General features: G+C 40.0%; 1 protein-coding gene across 4 annotated transcripts in view; it reads right to left on the bottom strand.

Moving 5' to 3' along the window:
- Positions 1-22152, bottom strand: part of LOC124554175 — a 101865-nt gene that overhangs the window by 78208 nt on the left and 1505 nt on the right. For 3 of the 4 annotated variants that reach the window (XM_047128246.1, XM_047128245.1, XM_047128247.1), the window contains exons 2-4: positions 21495-21581; positions 10347-10409; positions 972-1369 (exon numbers count right to left, since the gene is read on the bottom strand). In XM_047128246.1, coding sequence (XP_046984202.1) covers positions 1193-1369; positions 10347-10409; positions 21495-21563 — 309 coding nt within the window. In that variant the 5' untranslated portion in view covers positions 21564-21581 and the 3' untranslated portion in view covers positions 972-1192. Of the gene's footprint in view, positions 1-971; positions 1370-10346; positions 10410-21494; positions 21582-22152 lie in introns of those variants that run through there. The other variant, XM_047128248.1, reaches the window with a different exon arrangement.

Raw genomic sequence — 22152 nt, 5'->3', positions numbered from 1 at the left:
TGCAAATGCGTAAAACAATACATTGGGCAAACATAGCACTGTACATCTAAACACTGTGAAGAACGTATCAGATGTGTGCGACTAGGCCACACAGAAAAATCAGCCAAAGCAAAATACAGCATAAATGAAAAACTCACCTTCAACTTCGAAAACACAAAGGTACAGTGCCGAGCATCTGGCTTCTGGGAAATCATTATCAAAGAATCCATAGAAATAAGGATTTACAACAATCTGGTCAACAGAGATGAGGGATCTCAACTTGGAGCAGCATGGAACTCTGCAATAGCGGCAGTCCATCGGGAGCTTACCCATCAACGTCCTCCGCCAGGGACGTAGACAGGATGCTTACACCGAGAACCAAACATGGCTGCCAAGGGCGACTCATCACCATCACCGTGTGCACGCCACTGGTCCACCGCGGCTACCCAAGGTCTAGTGGAGCGGGGTGACCACACATATAAATAACCCTCTCTCAGCCAATCTTGACACTTCGCCAGGAGATGGGTAGTATGACAATTCCTGAAACGTTGCGAGATATCAACACTACCATGCAGCTTAAGACCTGAGAAACCTTCATCAGCATTAAAATTAGTACACTATGGTGATAGTTAATTAAATGAATATGGAATTTCACACACTATCACTGTAACGTGCTAAATTTAATGCTGATTACAAGAATTCTTGCTATCACAATGTTTTCTCTTTGCAAGCAGTTTGGGATAAGCAATGTTCCATTACACTGTAAATTTATGTCATGCATACTGGATAAACCCATTGTCTTTACACAGAGCAAACATAATTCCAGTAATGCAGTATGTTTTTCATTAAATACTTCACAGAAAAGAAGTAGTATGACAAATACCATACTTATCTGATAACATACTGCTTACAGTTGATTGCTTTACCTCTTACATCTTTTCTATTACAGAACTCTGACAGAGACAAATAAATTGACAGCTGCTGCAAAGAAGTCTTATTAGGTACATTTGTTCCATGAACAAATTTGAGACATTTATTATTTACATGTACAATAAAATTACCATGTGTTACAGTTAATAAACTTATGTTTCCTACAAGTTTCATTCAAATACCATTACACACAACAGAACAATATACCTACAGTCAATTGAAATATTATAAAAATTCTGGAGAAGTGCTAATATCCTCGGTTTTAATGTTTCATCATTTATGGTCACTGGAATTTACTGCACCCAAAGCATTTCATGATATTCATACAGTACTTCATGCACAATGCATGATTGAAGTGAAAACTTACATCATGCTCAATGCCATCTAAATCCCGTTTCAGTTCTAGGTCTTGCTTTATACGAAGACTAGGCATTACAATCCTTGGTGGATCTTGAAGAAACTGAAAAAAGAAAGAATGGCACATTCAAAGCTTCTGTTCTTGTGCTTGTGTTACACATCAAGTGGGGCTAAAAAGCTATTTGTCACATGTATTCACTTACTAGCATTAGGCAACAAGAAAATGTGTCACATTAAATTAGATTTACTTTCATTCCAATTGATTCATACTGAGGAGGTCCTACAGGATGTAGGAAATGTCAGAAAAACATGACAAACATTTGAAATCAAAGTTCTGTTTACTTTGGAGGTAGACACATCAGATATCAACCAAACAGAAATTGTTTCATCCTTGCCAAGTAGCTACTATTAGTACTACTACTCTCTCTCCCCCCCCCCCCCCCCCCCCCCCCGTATGAATGTGCCAAGGTGAAGGCTCCAATAAGAACATTTTTTGATTTTATGATGATCTCAGATCCCTATTTTCTGACCTATGTTATTCAGTGGAAGATGATAGGGTACCTCTGCAAAGCCAATGAGGGCACTATGGTCAAGAAGAAACTAAGCAACTAGCAGGTTATATGCAGAATGCATTTTTTTAGGTCATAAAACCACCTGTAAAGACAATAAGCAGGTAAATGCAGCTCTAAGTGTGGGTCACCAAAGTTTGGTACTGAGGAAAATACATGTCTAATGTCACAAAAACTAATGCAAACCTGAAGTAAAAGTAAAGCTTTCAACTACCTGGAGTTAGTTATTAACACCTTAGTGCTCTGTTAGACATTGTCTTACTGGATGTGGTACACCACTGGCTTCCTCCAACTTTTGAACTCACTGACACAGTAAAAAGTTACATGAGGACCTAGAGCTCCACACTGGAATGGAAACTGTCATTTTCCACATAGACAATTTCCATGTGAAAAAATGACAGATGATGCCTGGGATGGAACCCAGAACACTTGAATTTGTAGCCTCACACCCATTCAATAAGCAATCCTCTTACTCTTAGAAAAGTGCATATGCATTCAAGACAAGATCCAGAGTTTCATTAACTAACAGTGGAATTGTACACAACACTGGAAGGAAAAATTGAAATAATTAGCTACAAAATCAGATATTCCATGCCGAGGACCCACTAGAAAGATGCACCACAGAACACAGGCAGTAATACATTATGAAAAATCAGTATTGGACAATGAGATAAATCTGCATTTATCTCATTGCATGTTACTGGAATTTGGAATCTGCATGCAGGTAAGTATCAAATATGAGGAAAAAATAATTTTGAAGTGTCAAATGTGATGTGGAAAAAGTAACTACTTGAGTTCCAACATCCACCCACCATAGTACATTAATGCTTAAGAAATAGTCTGGTAAATATTGTATTCAAATCAAAATCCTCTATCATACTGCAGTGACAGGATATATATACTTGTTAGCTACGTAATTGAAGATGCATGAATTCAAACAGTGAAAAAGATTTGGAGGAAAATTACATCAGAAAAGTAAAACATGACATGAGGTTGACCAAATATAGATAACATGAGCCATGCTGTCCATCCATTTCATTGAAGAGATTTAGAGAATCCATGGAAAACGTAGATCTACATTTTGAGAGGACAATCTGAACTCTCATCTCAAAACCATGTCCTGTGACATTAGCACAGCTGTGAAAACAAAAATTCCTGTGAAAATCTATGAAACATGTTTTCCCAAAATTAGCCTGTGTAACTGTTTAGAAAAACCACACAACAGGAAAATATTTATTCTGTTAGTAATAGACATGCCCAAAATAATAAATTCTCTAAATACGGAGATTGGAACATAAGCACTGGACTACTGAAGCATCACAGATTGCTACTGTTAAAAACAAACTCTGGAAGACAGGAACATACTTTTGCGTAACAAACCTGATAAAGTGATCAGACATGACATAACAGCCAATACACTCAGCATGGGGAATGTTGTGGAATACAGTGAGGACCTGCAAATGTTAACAACATTACATAGTTACATGACAGCAGATATCTGAACAGCAAATTCAAATGAAGCTAAATCCCCTGAATCCCCATGGCCAACCAAAAGTTGAACATACGAGAACCACCAAGACAGCTTATATAAGAAGCCTTCCATTAATTTATAAGCAACATCATATCTTGCAAAACATGAAACAAAAAATGAAAACCCCAGAACTTCTGAACAAAACTGTTAGAAAAGGGATCAAAGACATCTCTACAGTTGATAGTTGACAATGATGCAGATGGTAGTAAAACAGAAGACAGTAACAGAAAAGACATAATTACAATGCTTTGCCTTAGAAAGTTTTTCCACTAAAGAACATAAAAATGCATTTCACATTTCTTACTACAGCACAGATACTAAAATGACATACATAATTGACTAAAGTGGGGACAGGAGGGAGAAGGAAAAACCAAACTTTTTCTACACAATTGACCACTAGACCTGAAGGGGCAGCCGTCAGATGAAATAAAACAAGTGGATGTTGCAGGATCACCTCTGGCAATGGAACTGTTATTTTATGGAACAGTGGTGTTTCATGGGAATAGAAAAATGCACAGGTAATTTCAGGTTGTAAGAAGAGGCACAGCGAACATATTTGGAGCTAAAGACCTAAACATCAGATAATTTTGTTCTCCTATATGATTTTGGAAAGAAAACAGTTCCTCTGCATGAATGAAAATGAATCCTACAGTCATTGATCAAGTAAAATTGACTGCTCTATTCACTCACTGTTCTGCTGAAAGCAATCAGCAAATACAATTTTGAATACCGGGTGATTTAAGCTAATCAGAAACATTCACATAGTGATCTAGTGATTGTCTAATATTAGAGATTTGTCTAACAACAGATGTAAAAATTTATTTTGGCTGCGCTGATAAGTTAAACCTGGATTTCTTGCATTTTATGGGCCGCCCCCTTAACAATTATGGACACATTCCTGCGACAATAATAACTTGACTGAAAAGGGTATCTTGCAGATCATCCTCTTCAATTTCCTTCAGATTTACAGTATTTGGAGTTTAGTGCTGGAACATCAATTTCCTAAACCAGCACTAGGCAGCAACCAAACTAAAAAAATTTGACTTTGAAGATCAGAAGACTTCTGAGTGCTGCCTACTACAAAACATTTCCTATTTATTAACACAATTGCTGGTAATTGGAAGAATAGCATAAAAGTGCCTTAATGAAAAAGTTGCTGGTTCGAATCTCCTAGTAGGAACTACTACTTTTTAAAAACTTCCATGTCTACTAACAAACTGCAAATTTAACAAGTACTGAATTGTAATGGTTTGGTAAAAATTACATATTTTTTCATCATCCGACATATTAAAACAAAAATTTTGATACATTCACGCGAGATTTATTTATTTTCAATTTTATGCTCTCCATTTTTATACCAAAATGTAATTTTTTAACAAAACTCGCATTTTTATGTAACTTAACTAAAAATAACTATTAGAAAAGTATGACTCAGCATGAATTAAAATTACCAGTTGTTTTACATATGGAATTTAAGTAAAACTAAAAGAATTGGTAGCACTTAGTGAGATCTGAACCACCAATTTTATGATTATTATAATATTATCCTATGCACTCAGCTACAGACAACTATACAATACATTTTTTACACTTGCCAGCACTCACAAATCACCCAAGTGCCAAATGCATTTCTTGTTTCTACTTTTATGGAGAATGGTATCTTACTGCTTTACCAAATAATTGACTGGCCACTGACCTTCAAATCCTGAACCTAAGACAAAAATCTATGAGGACACACAAGTGAAATCCCCTTGGTGGAGGCATGCTTGGTTAGGCTAATTGTTTAAGTAACTGATCCTGAAACTAGGAGTTACAGCCTCAAATCTGAGACCTAGCAACAGTTTTCATCTGCTGGTTTGTATGTGTATCAATGCAGTCTCACAGAATTGTTATTTATCTTCATATAGATAATGAAGTAATTCTACACATATACATGCTGCTCAAAGACAGCACTTTAAACAATAGTCCACAGTCCCCACCCCAAATGAACCATGGACACTGCTAAGGCAGGGTTGCTTGCATGTCAACAACACTGAAAACAGTGTTAGGTGCAAACACAAATAAGTATTATCTGAGGAGATATCAAACTTAGACATGGATCCTCAAGAGGGGCAAAATACTTTTCAGCAGTTGCAGGAGCAATGGTCTGGATTATCAACTGACCTGGCCTTGTAGCATTAACCAACTTCCTGTGCCAATAATGCAAATGGCTGAAAGCAAAACGAACTGTAGCTCTCTGTTTTTCTTCTCAAGAGCATACAGCTCTACTGCAAGAAATTGTCTTAGGCAAAATATTCAGGAGGTAAAATAGTCCCCCATTCAGATCTCCAGACAGAGTCCATTCAGGAGGATATTATCAGGAAAAGCAGGCCAGGCAGTCTATATGTCTGAGTGTGGAGTATTACTTATCGTAGTAGGATAAGCGTATATCACTAGGGGTAAGATAGATATTGCCTACAGGAAAATTAAAGAGACCTTTAGAGAAAAGAGGAGCACTTGGATGAATATCAAGAGCTCAGATGGAAAACCAGTTCTAAGCGAAGAAGAGAAAGCAGAAAGGTGGAAGAATTATATAGAGGGTCTATAGAAGGGTGATATACTGGAGGGCTATATCATGCAAATAGAACAGGATGTAGATGAAGATGAAATGGGAGAAATGACACTGCATGATAAATTTGACAAAGCAGTGAGAGACCCGAGTCGAAACAAGGCCCTGAAAGTATACAACATTCCATTACAACTACTGATAGCCTTCGAAAGGCCAGCCCTGACAGACCTCTGCCATGTGGTGGGTAGGATGTGGGAGATAGGTGAAATACCCTCAGACTTCAAGAAGAATATAATAATTCCAATCACAAAGAAAGAAGGTGTTGACAGACATGAAAATAACCAAACTATTAGTTTGGTAAGTCATGGGTGCAAAATACTAACATGAATACATTACAAATGAATGGAAAAACTGGTAGAAGCTGACCTTGGGAAAAAACAGTTTGGATTCCATAGAAATGTTTGAAAACGTGAGGCAATACTGACCCTACAACTTGTCTTACAACACAGATTAAGGAAAGGCAAACCTATATTTCTAGCATTTGCAGACTTGAAGAAACCTTTTGACAATTTTAACTTGATTACTCTCTCTCAAATTCTGAATGTTGCAGGGATCAAACACAGGGAACGAAAGGCTATTAACAATTTGTACAGTAACCAGATGGCAGTTATAAAGAGTCGAGGGGCATGAAAGGGAAAGAGCAGTTGGGAAGGGTGTGATACAGGGTTGTAGCCTATCCCTGATGGTATTGAATCTGTATACTGAGCAAGCAGTGAGGAAAACAAAAGAAAAATTCAGAGCAGAAATTAAAATCCATGGAGAAGAAATAAGAACTTTGAGGTTTGCTGACGACATTTTAATTATGTCAGAGACAGTGAAGTACCTGGAAGAACAGTTGAACAGAAGGAACTGTGTCTTGAAAGGAGAATATAAGATGAACATCAACAAAACCAAAATGAGGATAATGGAATGTAGTCTAATTAAATCAGTGATGCCGAGAGATTTATATTAGGAAATGAGACACAAAGTAGTATATGAGTTTTCCTATTTGGGGAGCAAAATAACTGATGATGGTCAATGTACACAGGATATAAAATGTAGGGTGGCAATGGCAAGTAAAGCTTTTCTCGAGAAGACAAATTTGTTAACATCGAGTATAGATTTAAGTGTTGGGAAGTCTTTTCTGTAAGTATTTGTTTGGAATGTAGTCTTGTATGGAAGTGGACAAAATGGATGACAAACAGTTTAAACAAAATGAGAATAGAAGCAAACACCAAACAATGGAAAATCCAGGATGGAATGTAACAATACCAGAGAAGGAAAGTTGCTACTCATGATACAGTAGTGATGCTGAGTCACAATAGGCACAATAAAAAGATTCACACAATTAAGGCTTTCGGCCATTAAGGCCTTTGTCAGCAGTAGACACTCACTCGCACGCAGTCTCAGAGAGCTGAGAGCACAGCTTGGCAGTGTGGTCCCAGCTCCCTGCGCGCGCGCGCGTGTGTGTGTGTGTGTGTGTGTGTGTGTGTGTGTGTGTGTGTGTGTAAGAGAACAGAAGTTTTTGAAATGTGGTGCTACGGAAAATGGTGAAGATTAGATAGGTAAATCATGTAACTAATGAGGAGGTACTGAATAGAATCAGGGAGATGAGGAATTTGTGGCGCAACTTGACTAGAAGAAGGTATCTGTTGGTAGGACATGTTCTGAGGCATCAATGGATCCCCCATTTAGTATAGGAGGGCTGTGTGGAGGGTAAAAAAGAGAGAGACCAACAGATGAATACACTATGCAGATTCAGAAAGATGTAGAGTGCAGTACGTACTTTGAGATGAAGAAGCTTGCCGAGGATAGGGTAGTATGGAGAGCTGCACGAAACCAGTCTCTGAACTGATGACGATGACGACGACAACAACAACAACAGCCTAGGAAGGTTGGAGACTTTAAAAAGGAAAAATTGATAGGTTGTATTCAGTTGTAGTAAGAGCTGAAGTGCAGTGGCAGAAAGGACAAGACTTCCAGTCAGGTCAGTACAGGATTATCTACAAAAAAATCAAACAGGAGTCATGCAGGGAGAGCCTTAGTAATTAGCAAGAAAATAGAAACACGAGTAAGCTATTATCAACAGCAATGTAAATGAATTACCATAGCTGAAATAGGCACGAAGGAAATACAACAGTGGTAGAAATTTGTATGGCAACCAGACCAGCAGAAGAATGGAATAGGAAAAAGTTTGATGAGTAATTATTCAATAGCTAAGGGAGAAGAAAGCCATTTCTAGAAGGTAATGAAATTCAATAGTAGGAACAAGATGCACAATAGTTAAGAGAACATCCAAAGGCATAAATGACTGAAAGAGGGATGCTGCCTGGTAGAATTTTGCACATTGCATGAATTAGTCACTGCAAACACTTGTTTCAAGTATCATGAAAGAAGCTTGTGTATGTGGAATAACATGGAGAAATCAAAAGGTTTCAAAACAGGATTGTAAACTACAAAACATTTCCAGTGATAGATGTGGACTCTGGCTAGAGTTGTTTTTATTAACTGCAGAGTAATGTTGTTGAAATGGTAAAAGTAGAATTTAAGTACATGGGATTTGGGTAAGTTGAATGAACCAAAAATCACTGATAGTTTGAAAATGAGCATTAGGCAACAAGTGATAAATAGAGGGTAATTATACACTGGCTGATGAATAGGCAGCTTTGAGATGAAACAGTGAAGGCAGGAGGAAACATAGGTAAAAAGTAAGGCCTAGTATGAATACCTTAACAACTCATGAGATGCTGAATTTAACTGATGAGAAGAGAAAATACAAACATGTGGCTACTTAAGCAGACAAAAGGGAATACAGACATTACTGGAATGATGTTAACAGAACATGCAATATGGCTAAACAAGAATGGTTGTAAGGCAAAGGGGAACAAACTTGCTCCAGAGTGGGGAAAGGAAGTAGTTGTAGACAAGACTGGAGATATTATGATATGGCCAGAATTTGATACAACACTGAAAGAGCAAAGTCTTAACAAGGCAATTGCAGTTGATGACATTCCCTCAGAATTATTGGGATACTTGGGAAAGCCATCCATGACAAAATTATTCCACTTTTGTGCAAGATACGAGATAGCTGACAAAGTTATACATCAACCAGAATGTAATCATTCAAATTCGAAGAAAGGCAGGTGCTAACAGGTGTGAATACTATCGGACCAGACCATCAGATTGATATATCATGCTTGCAAGAATGGAAAAGCTTTTAGAGGGTTAACCCTAAGTAAGATCACTTTGGGTACCAGGAACATGTAACACAAGGCAATACTGATACTATGGCTTACCTTAGACGAGTTAAAGAAAGAAAATTGTGTTTACAGATTTTGCAGATTTACTGAAATGCTTTTGAGAATGTGGAGTTGACTGCACTCTTTGGAATTTGGACAGCAGCAGAATAAATAGACAGGGAGCCCAAGTTTGTTTGCAACTTCCACAGAAACCAGACTCCAGTTGTAAGAGCTGAAAGACATGAAAGGGAAGCATTGCGTAGGAAATGAGACAGGCTTGTAGCCTAGATCTGATATGCACTCTGTACAAGGAAGACATGAAGGAAATCTGGAAGGTAAAGGAAACTGTGTGTTTACCAATGACAATGTAATTCTATCAACAAAACCAGCATCTTGAAATTGTCAATGAAGGGATGTATGGGAGGTAAGCTGGAAGAGTAAAATTGTATAGTATTACTAGAAGAGATTGTACGACAAACATCAATAAAAGCAATAGAATCTAGCTGAAATAGATCAGTCAATGTTGAGTTTCAACTAGAAAATGACACACTAAAAGTAGCAGACAACTTTTGCTATTTGGGCACCAAAGTAACTGACAATGGCTGAAGTAAGAAAGAAATAAAGTGAAGACTAGGAATATCAAGGAACATGTGCCTAATAAAGAGGACTGTTCACATCTAATGTAAATTTAAGTGTTAGTAAGTATTTTCAGAAGATATTTGCAGTGCAGCCCTGTATGGAAGTCAAACATAAATGATAGGCAATTCAGACAAGATGAGAATGGAAGCATCTGAAATGTGCTACAGAAGAATGCTGAAGATTTGATGGGTGGACGAAACAAATGAGGGAGGAACATAGGGACCAATTTCACTAACACAAGGGACCTGTTAACAGCAAAAATTCTGAGGCATCTAGGGATAGTCAATTTGGTAATGGAGGGATATGTGAGGGTAAAAAGTGTAGAGGGAGACTGGTATGAAGACACGAAGAAAGTTCGAATGGATGTAGTAGGTGACAGTCATCAGAGATGAAGAGGTTTGTAGAGGGTAGACTAATGTGGACAAGTGCATCAAGTCAATCTATATTATATTCACCAAAACTGAGCCATAACATAACACTGCTTAATTTCATAGTCACACAAATTCTAGACTTACCTGTTGGTTCACTTGCTCATCCAATTCTTCTTTTACTTTCATGGTGGATGTGCGTAACTGAACCTGTGGTGAATAGTAAAAGAATATCTGCAAGGAGTTCTTTTAACAAGACAATTTTAGATATATTACAAAGAAGTATCACATATTGTACGTCTATGACACTTCTAAAGAATAAATGACTCATTCTTTTCAGAGAGTGGCCTTCTCAGTGACAGTAAGGTGCATTTCAATGGTAATGATTGAAAAGTTATATGAATGATCAGTGACAACATGTTTGAAAATTTATTAGTATCTTGCACTTCATTTTCCTATGCTGCTATTTTCAATCATATTTTCTACTTCCATAATCTTTATTTACTTATCATTAACTATTTTATACGAAATGCACATCATATAAAAAAACAATAGTGTAATGAAATCCGTGGGTACAACTAGAATCTTTAATATTAAAATCAACAATACCCATACAGTACAACTAATTGCAACATGAATTTCCTATCAGCCAATCACACAGTTTTATTTTGAAATATTAAAATGATGTGGATGAAGCAGGGAGGGAATAATAAGTAAGATTTTTGAGGCCATTCACTTGCCGAGAGTTTCCTGTTCTTGCTAGCCTATGACTTGGGATGTGGATTTTTGCATTACTTACAGTATCTTGTTTGTAAACTGCTTTCTGGGAACACATTCTTTAACACTCTCCCTGATGCCAACAGCAGATTCAGAGATATCAAAAACTATTAGTATTCTAAGCCTGGTAAACAAAATACAGACAGCACCATATGTTCCACCTAGCATATCACACGGACCTTTTTTTATGTTACTGATATCAGGGGAATTAACACATATCTGAACCAAACACTCCTCTCAGTTTACACACGAGGTAGAACAATCTTGAGGACTTTTCTTGCAGAATTGGTTGGTGTGTTTTTTCCAGTTCACTTTCCAATTAACATGAAATTTGGCATGTATACTTTTTATACTGACTTGCAGACAAATACAATGAAACAGTATTAAAAAATTGAGGTTCTGGACAAAGCCCTTCTGAAATAGAGAACACATTCACAGGACCACAACACACACATGGCCACTGCCTCCAGGAACTGGGAATGACCATCTGCTTTTGGTATGAGCAACCATCTGTTAGGGTGGGTTGTGAAATATGAGGAGGTGCAGGGCAGCAAGAGAGGGATAGCAGTGTAAAAGTGGGAGGGGTGGGGGGAAGATAATGTGTTCTCTGTGGTAGCATGCAAGGATGTGGCAGAGACAGTATGAGTTGCTAAAGGTAGTTTTGGGAAGCTGTACTGTGGGAGGGGGAGGGGAAGGGGAGGAGAGAAATTGAGGAAGGAAAAATAGTAATTGCACTGGGAGGAAAGAGAGAGAGAGAGAGAGAGTGTGTGTGTGTGTGTGTGTGTGTGTGTGTGTGTGTGTGTGTGTGTGTGTGTGCGCGTGTGTGGGGGGGGGGGGTGAAGTTAGAGCAGGGAAAAGGGATATGTGTAGAGGACATGGACTAGCATAGGCTGAGTCTAGAGGGGTTACAGGAAATAATATGTTGTGTTAGAAGATAGAATCCAGTTGGAGCCAGGTGTGAAGCAGTCACTGAAGTGAACCCCATCACGCTGGGGGTACTTTCAGCAAGTGGGTGGTCCAGCTTTCTTGGCCATACTTTGGCAGTGGTCACTCCTGCAGACAGAGCAATTTAGTTATGCCTATGTAGGATACAGCACAGTGGCTGCAGGCGGGTAGTTGCCAATCACAAGGTTCCTTTGACAAGTAGCGCTGCCTTTGTGTTGGAGATGTCTGAGAGGGCTGCAGGAAACATGCATGTCCTGCATGTAGCTCTGTTTCAGGGATATGAGACATGAGGCAAGAGGTTGGAAGCAGGACTGGAGTAGCGATGGGCAAGAATATTTCATCAGTCCAATTGGAGACAAAACACAACTGTGGGAAGGGTGGAGAGATTATTCCTCATTTCAAGGCATGAGAGGTAGGGTAAATCTCGGCAGAAAATGTGATTCAGTACTTCAGTCATGGGTAGTACTGACTTGCAAGGGGAGTGCTACTCTAGGAGTATGTGGGAGATGGGAGTCGACCAAAGCTTCCGACTCCACCCGTCGGCTTTGACCCGTGACTTAAGGCTATTGTGGTGTGTGATATCATGGCAGTGTGGAATTTAGTTTATGAGAGTGGCGCATTTGTAGGTGTTTTGATGCGATCGGTGGTGCTCTCTGGTGGTGTGTTCATGTGTTGTGTGTTAGGTGATGCTTTTGGTTTAGTTTGCATGTGTGGCGTGTTTATAGGTGGTGTATTGTTGCGGTTGGTGGTTCTCTCTGGTGGTGTGTTTATGGGTAGCGTGTTACGTGGCGTATGATGTTCATTTGCGTGGTAGCATTGCACGTGTGTGGTATTGGTAGTGACTGTGCTTTCAGCGGAATATTTTTCAGGGAGTTAACAATTTTGGTTTTGTCATGTCAATATTACTTTTTTTTTATTGGTGTGTGCGAGTTTTGGTAAACTTCTTTTTTTATGCCTTTGGTAGTGATGGACTGGGCAGGCCTATTTAGGATGACCGCTGCCCACCCTGAATGGGGAAGGCCCTAGAAAATGTGGGCTAAACATCGGAAGTCTTGGGAGTATGTGGGTGGCAACCACACGGGCCCTTAGCTAAGCCTGGCATTACTTCCACTTACTTGTGTCAGGCTTCTCCTGTTTCCTTTCCTATCCGGCCCCCCCTCGGCCAACTCTTGGTTTCTTCGACCCCAACGGTATTAGGTTTCCGAGGCCCAAGGGTGTCTTTGACTTTCCTCTCTAGTATCTATTATCTACCCTCCGACCCAACGGCGAAGCGAGCGGAAGAAGAATCTTATATCCCAGGTTCTCAAAGATTGTGGAGGCGGAAGAGGTCATGCCAGACGAACTGGCTGTAAAGGCGCCGCTCAGCCATCATTGAGCTCGCGGCAGTTCGTTGCAGTTCTGGTACCTGAAGTCACATGTCACATACATATGTACCGTGATGAATTGTTCCAGAATTATAGTGTGTGGGTCACTTCCTCGCAAGCTGTAATCCACCTTAAAGAAATTCACGCAAATGGCAATTTCTCCTGTCATTTTCTCTGAAGACCAATGGCGATGGGATAAGGACGATGGTAGCAGGCTCCGAGTGAGGCTGGAAGCTACTAGTCTGGACCTGCACACTGGCGGCAGGTGTGTGATGGTCGCCTTCCTGAGAACCCGTGTGACTACTCGGGAATCCGGTCCTGCATCTGCGACTGGGCAGGCCTATTTAGGATGACCGCTGCCCACCCTGAATGGGGAAGGCCCTAGAAAATGTGGGCTAAACATCGGAAGTCACACTTGAACCGGGCTGGGAATCCGCACCCAGTAGGTCACTCCTTATACTGCGGACGTAAACAAAAGAAGAATGAAATGATTATGACAATAGGGACATGGAATGTCAGGACCCTCCTGGACGTGAACAATTACAGACCAGAGAGAAGAACCGCTCTTATCACCCAAGAACTAGCCCGTCTAGATATAGACATAGCTGCCTTGAGTGAGACAAGACTCTCAGGTGAGGGACACATTAGTGAGGTACGTTCAGGGTACACCATCTTCTGGAAGGGAAAGGATGCAGGAGAACCACGCATCCATGGTGCAGGATTTGCCGTAAAAACGAAAATAGTGAAAGATCTTCGACTTACATCTGTCTCAATTAATGAAAGACTGATGACTCTTAGAGTACCCTTTGGTTCAGACAGATTCATCACCTTCGTCTCTGCATATGCTCCTACTTTAGACAGTGATGAAGACACAAAGAATCAGTTCTACCACCAACGGAACAGTACTCTCTCTAATATACCCATTCAAGATAAATTAATTTTACTTGGTGATTTCAATGCCAGAGTGGGAAGGGACAACCGTTTTTGGAGAGATGTCATGGGTAAACAAGGGGTGGGAAACTGCAATGCAAATGGGTTGCTACTTCTTGGTCTATGTGCTGAGCACGAGCTTTTCATCTCCAATACCCAATTCCGTTTGCGTAACCGCTATAAGACCACATGGATGCACCCACGCTCCAAACATTGGCATCTTATAGACTACGTCATTACGCGACAGCGTGACAAGAAAGACATTCTCATCACAAAAGCAGCACTAAACATCGATGAGTGCTGGATGGACCATAGACTTTTAGTCAGCAGTTTGAGAGTACCAAAGTATCGCAAGCCACGATCCCACTTTTCAAACCCACCACGCAGAAAATTCAACATAAGCAACCTGAACAACAAAAATGTTCGCTCACACTTCCAAGACATACTGTCCGAACAACTTAACAAAGCTCCAGCAACCACAGATGACGTCGAACAAGAATGGACCACATTAAAGAACATCAAAGAAACTGCTGAGAATGTTGTTGGTTGTAGTGCACGGAAGAGAAGTGACTGGTTTGATGACAACCACGGAGAAATCCAAGCCATCATCAATGCAAAGCGGGATGCTTACCTATCCCTTGCTCAAGATCCATCCTGCGCAGAAAAGAAAGCACACTTTCTAGAACTCAAGCAGAAATGTCAAAGTGAAATACGAGTAATCAAGAACAAATGGTGGCAACAGAAAGCCACAGAACTCCAAAATCTTTCTGATTCAAGGAACCTGCGTGGCTTTTATGCTGGTATTAAAGAGCTGTATGGAACTATCCGCTCATCATCAGGAGCACTTAAAGCTGCTGACAACTCCACCATTCTTACTGAAAGTCAGGACATCTTAAATCGTTGGAAAGAGCACTTCAGCTCACTGTTAAACAGCCCTTCTACTGCCGCTGGAGATTTTCTCAAAAATGTCCCACAGCACCCTCCAAAACCCTGGCTGGCTGATCCTCCAACTTTTCAAGAATTTTGCAAGGCACTCAATGAGTGTGAAACCTGGGAAGGCTCCTGGACCTGACAGCATCCCGATGGAGCTTACTGAGGGTGGCGGCTTGCCTCTAAAAACTAGACTCTTCTCACTTATTATATTAATGTGGGAAACCCGCAAGGTACCAGCTGACTTGAAGAACTCCACAATTGTCACCATCTTCAAAAAGGGCGACAGAAGCGTCTGTGGTAACTACCGGGGAATATCTCTACTCTCTGTCACTGGAAAAATTTTTGCAAGAATCCTTTTAAATCGCCTCCAGACACTTTCAGAGACTATACTACCTGAGTCTCAATACGGGTTTCGACCTTCAAGAGGGACAATTGACATGATCTTCTGTGCACGACAACTACAGGAGAAGTGCAGAGAACAGCAAAAGCCTTTACTACTTGTTTTCTACGATCTAGAAAAGGCCTTTGATACAGTTCCCAGAGAAGCCATGTGGATGGTCTTAAAACGCTTCGGCTGCCCTGAACATTTTGTTGACCTGATTGAAGCTTTCCACGTTGATATGACTGGACAGGTCCTCTGCCAGAATGAAATGACTGGTGAATTCCCAATAACAAGTGGGCTTAAACAAGGATGCGTTCTTGCACCTACATTATTTGCATTGTATCTGGCAGCTATGCTTTACGAGACAACCGTAAACAATGCAGGAATAGAACTAAAGTACAGGTTTGATGGAGGATTATTCAACCAGTCCAGACTCCATTCAAAAAGGTTCACCAGTACCACTCGTGTGACAGAGCTGCAGCTGTCAGTTGATTCCTTCAGCAGGGCGTACGAACGATTTGGTCTCTCCATCAATATTTCAAAGACAAAGGTGATGGCGCAGCCAACTCCTGGCTCCTCCGTTCCTGACTTCAGCATATCCATCTATGATACACTCCTGGAACAAGTGGACCATTTCCTCTACCTGGGAAGCATACTGTCATCCAACTGCTCATGTGGAAAAGATGTGGAGAATAGAGTACGTGCTGCACATGTAGCATTTGGTCGTCTTACAAAGCGTGTCTTCCTGAATAAAGACCTAACACTGTATACCAAACTGATGGTGCAAAGCTGTAGTCATTTCCACCCTGCTATATGGTTGCGAAACCTGGACGTTGTATCGCTGCGATCTGAAGAAACTAGAACGCTTCAACCAACAGAAGCTAAGATATATCATGAACCTGAAATGGGATGACTTCATATCCAACACGGCTGTTCTAGAGAAAGCAAAAATGCGTAGCATGGAAGCTCTTATCATTGGGCATCAACTCAGGTGGGTCGGACATGTCCAGCGGATGAAAAATGACAGACTTCCACGCCAAATGCTGTACAGCGAAGTAAGCACAGGTAAAAGGCCACGAGGTGCCCCTCTCAAACGTTATAAGGATCAGTACAAGAAAAATCTGAAAAACTTTAACATCGATCCGAGTAACTGGTCCACAATAGCAGAAGACCGAAGTCGCTGGCGCTCAGTTACCTCAAATGCTCTTCAAAACTTTGAGCTGGAACGTCGAAGAATGGAGAATGACAAACGCCAGAGACGTAAACTCCTCCAGGCTCAGCCACGTCCTCCACCTTCCATCAGCTGTAATGTCTGTGGCCACCTGTTCCACGCTAGGATTGGATTGCTAAGCCATCAACGACACTTCCACACCTGAACCGTGACAAAGGAAATCTCAGGAGAGAAATGAAAACTCGGATACGAGTATCAGCCGACGAGTGATGGATATGACTGGCAGGGTCAACACTTTTCGGTTGTCGGCGATGATGGGGGACAGTGCGTTGTCTCTAATAAAATTTCTTCAACTATTCAGATTTTTGGATGAAGTCTAAGTGTTCAGTGTGTTGTGAAGAAACGCGGCTTACTAAACTTCTGGCATCTCTGATCAGGGATGGCTGTATGTGGAGGCGTCTTAAAGATAAGAGGTGAAGGGAAATGTTCAATTCCAATTCGTGGGATCGGGAGCTGCTGTTGAGCTATGTAGATCAAGCGAAGTGTCCATTTCCACTGTATATTGTGTTTAGTGGAATTTGAGTAGTTTTGTGCCGTCTTTTTTTTTGTCGTTTTGTGTGGCTTAGTATGGTGGTGTGTGTCTAAATTTGTTTGTATTTACTTTGTCCCCACCCAAAAACCCCCACTTTCCCACACTTGTCCCGTTAGTTTCCTTAAGTTTTTGTGGAACGTGTGTGTTGGTTTTTAATTGTATTTTCGTGTTAGTGGTCATGTTTATGTAATGACATCATAGGCGCCATATTGGAGTCTTAGTGTATGGTCGTTTCCGCCATATTTGTGACGGCATGGGTCAAACCAGATGGGTGGAATCAGACGCTTCTGTATTTGTGACTGACAAGGCAAGGCATGGGATTCCGTTTCTGGGAGAAGGCTGTAAAGGAAATTTTAGGCTATGCACGCCTCAGTGTGACCCTTAGTATTTCCTTCAAACCACATTGTTTCCCAATATTCTTAGCTGGTGGAGTCTCCTTACATTTCCCTTCCCCGTAACACACTGCATCAGAAAAAAGTCTACCTTGCACACCTACAAATTCTTTCATCACCACCACTACCAGAACCACTAGTGGCAGCAACTCCAGTAGTAAAAATACTGCCAGTATTAACTTTTAGTTCATAGTATTATTCACTGACACTGTTACTTCAGACACTGTCATTGTAATACTATTTTCCATATTAAAACTTAGTTTCAGAAAAATATGCTATAAAAAGGGAAACCATGGCCCAATTTAATAGAGGGTCTGATGGACTTAATCAGATCAGGTTCAGTAAACAAACCAATAAGATCACAAAATGTCATCAACGAATCTTGATCTGGTGAACGGTTTGTGATTCTGGGTGATTAGTAAGGAATCCTCGAGGTGGGCCATGAATAAATTTGTAGAACATGGTGACATACAGTTGGTCTTTGATGTACTGCAGATTTGTTTGTAGGCCATCCCTTCAACAGAGAAGTAATTGTCTGTGAGAATGTAGTTGAACATGACGACCAGGAATGGGCTGTAGGTTAGGAGACAGTCAGACACTGGGGAAGGTACTGTTCAGTGACAAAGTCATGTGTGTTGGGGGATGTGATCATAGAGGGTGATAGCACTTTCTAAATTGTGCAAAATGGAAACTCTTCCTACAACATATCACTCATCCCCATAACCCCCCATACCTTCAATGTTCACTAGTCTGTATGCTCCGCCCCACCTATTCCCTACCCTGCTCTCATTCTAGCACTGAGCAGTGCACACACCTACCCCACAACTCCCCCCACCCCCCATACAGCCTGCCCTCACTGCACCTGGAAGCCCTATTCTGTCACCCTATGTCCTTGACCAATCCCACAGGCAGCACAGCATCACCTCCACCCCTACCCTGCTATCCCTCACTTCCCACCCCACAGCACCTCTTTATGCCACCAGTCACGCCAACAGATTTCTGCTTGCATTAGATGTATTCATGCTCTAGTGTTCTGTACTTCATATGAATGACTTTGTCCAAAAGCTTAAATATTTAGCGGTCAATTGATTCTACCTACCTGCAACCAAAGGCCTCCTCAATGTGTTGAGTACAAATGTACCCTTTGTATACCATTATTCTATCCTGACATTTTCTGTGTTTGATTTTACTTTCTCTATTCTTTGGAAAATGTAACTGAGGCACCTGAGTTGTCGGCAACTGAGTTTTGCTTTTCACCGTTGGACCAGTTCAGATACAACCTCACATGAAAAGCTGGAACAGCAACTGCTCAATCACACAGCTTTGAGCTAATGGGAAAACAGATACATTTACAATATAGATGTAACACATGATATGAAAGTACATTGTAGTCGTCACTTCTGTAGTTGTTCCAAAAAGAAGTGATAAGACGACGAACACCAAAGGCATGTGTGCTAAATCTACGATGACCTACCTTTACCAACTGCTTACATTTTGAGATCAATGCTAGACCTACAGTACCACTAGAAGAATTAACATCCTGAATATGAGCAAGACACTACACACACCATAGAAAGAAAGGTAAGTGAGACATTGAAAGTACAAAGGTTTTCTTCCTTTGGGAGGGGGGGGAGGAAGGTCCTACTTGACCCAGACTTTGGCAGTTGACACTAACAAAAACCTGTAAAGGCTACTTTCATAACGTGACATTGTCTAGCATGGGTATACATTTGTGTTTTCACTGCTGCTAGATAAACTTTCAAGATGAATGATTCAGAGCAAAGACATCTTTACAGGGTCACAAGTGTTTTGATCTAGCTACAAAAACACAAATTAACTACAGCACTTTGATGAAGAAAGAAATGAACAATATATTTTCAAAACAAGTTCAATGAGGAGAGAATTATCCGTAGAATGTTGATGGCCACACACTGGCAACTTCAAATCCTGCTGTTCTCAGAAATACTGAATCAAGAAGTGAGCTCTAACAGTAGCTTTAGCATGTTTAAATTTGCCAGAAGCTGACAGTGACATTCTGCTATAATTACTTATTTTAAGAGCACCAAATCCGTAGGCATATGTTGTGTGTTACAGAAGTGTCATATTTGAGCCCACACAGTTTAATTCTGTGATTATACTAACATTTAAGTAATTTATGAGTTACCAAATATTTAGAGTGGTAATGTGAAAATCTACTGGTTAAAGAGCATTGCAAACATTCCATAGTTAAAACTGTAACACTCCTTGGGTCGACAGAAGCGTCCGATCCCACGCGTCGGCTTTGACCCGTGACGTAAGGGTGTTGTGTGCGACGTCATGACAGTGCGGAGTTTGGTTTAAGTGTGGCTGTTTCCAGTTCTGTTTTATTTTATTTATTTTTCTGATCTGTTCGTTCTATCTCTTGAGATTTTTTTTAAATTTAAAAACACTTAATACTTATTTTAATTATCTGTTTCCTCCAATTTCTGTTTTACTTTATTATATTTATCTTTCTGATCTGTTCGTTCTATTTCATGAGATTTTTTAAAAAAAAGACAAAAAACACTAATCAGCTACTGAAGCATCTTTATCTTCTATGGGTTGCAGGGATTACGACCCCTGGGGAGGTGGGTGGGTATTCATGCATGGCTGTCTTCACTTACACGTTGTAGCTACGCAAGGCATCTAAATTTGTTTATATTTAGTTTGCCCCCACCCAAAACACCCCATTTCCCGCGCTTGTCCCGTTAGTGTCATTAGGCTTCTTGTGGAAAGTGTGTGTGTTTGTTTTTGTTTCCGCCATATTTGTGACGTAATGGGTCAAAGCAGACGGGCGGGATCGGACGCTTCCGTATTTCCCACTCCTTTACTCTTAGTATCAGCATTACCACAATTTCCTTTTTAGGGTTGTAAATTACACTACCAACTGCTCATTCATTTAATAGTATTTAAGCACCTCAAAGGATTTCAATAACAGCTATTTGTCACCTACCACTTCCCTATATTTAATAGATTCTAAATACCTACCCCCAAATCAAAAACTGATCAAGAACAGTAATATTGCTAACAAGAACATTGAGTGCATAAAACCAATTAGATGAGCAATAGCAAAAATAATACACCAGGAAAACAATATTGTAGGTCATGAGTTTAGATTTCTCCATCAGGCACCATGACAAATAGACTGCCAAATATTGTCTGCAATAAATCCACATTATATATATATATCCCCCTTGTCTGTGAAAGCAACTATGGTCAACCTAAAAACTGACTACAAATAGAGCATCTGATCAATTCATCCAGCAAGCCGTACAACTGATCTACAGTAGCAGCTGAATCACCTGCACTCTAGCAAGTAAAGTCCTACTCATATATTACTTTATCATATCCATTAATGATACCACTTTCTAAGAAAGGAACAAATCTAGACATTAACAACACACCAAACTAAATCTCAAAGTAGAAAATTAATTTGTAACAAGTGATTGCAAACACCACAATAGTTCAAGAACATGTGACAAGTTCCTAGCAGACAACAAACCTGTAATCATTAACTACTGGCATGCCAACATCACACTAACAATAAGCTACAGAAATTTTAAAACAAATTAAATATTGGATAGCAGCATTATATACTACAAGATACCAATCCATTGCAAATATGTTGCACAGCCAAGAGTCACAACTTCATTTGGTCAAGAATCAAAACCAACAGCCAGTACCAAATATTTCATCTGACAAACAACAGGGAAGGTAATCTACTTGTTTACACACCACATTGCACAGAGAAATTAATGAAACAATGGTAAAAAATACAAGAAGCTATTTACCAAGGAGCCTGGTTCAGCATATACTTCATTCTTCCCTTTTTTCAGCCAACTAGTTCCCTTGGAGTCCATGAGTGCTCTCCTAATCCACTGAAAAACAAGAAAGCAAAAGTGATATTGTTTAAATTGTTACTATTCAACAGTGCACAGGCAGCATTTTCTGGCTGCAGCAAACGAGTCAATGCATATTAAAAATTTAAAACTGGCTGAGGAACAAAGAACCTGATAAAAAGAACTGATTTACAACTTGCTAGTTATAAAGACTCTGAAGCCTCACTGTCATTAATGGAAAACATAACTCAATTTGACAGAAAACAAAAACCACACACAATGGAAAAAAATGACTTACAGTTACTGCTGTTACTTGGTAGCATTTGCTTGTGGTATACAATCCCATTCTGAATATGGTAGCTGACCTATCTTGCTTTTTCCACGTAAATTTCAAAGTCTCATGTGAAGCAACTAAGATAAAGTGAATTTACCAGACAAATCTATATACTGTAGACAATTTTACATATGAAGAATAAAAGATTAAAATGTGTCTCGAGGTAAATCTAAGCCTGTCAATGTATCATGCAAATTCCTTAATATATAGAATAATGTAAGAGGTTTATAATTATGTTCTTAGCAACGTATGCAAGGACAGAAAAGAATTATTTCT

The sequence above is a fragment of the Schistocerca americana genome, chromosome 11, assembly GCF_021461395.2.
Source record: "Schistocerca americana isolate TAMUIC-IGC-003095 chromosome 11, iqSchAmer2.1, whole genome shotgun sequence".
NCBI lineage: Eukaryota > Metazoa > Arthropoda > Insecta > Orthoptera > Acrididae > Schistocerca > Schistocerca americana.
Note: the sequence above shows the minus strand (reverse complement) of the source record. Positions and strands in the feature narration are given on the sequence as shown.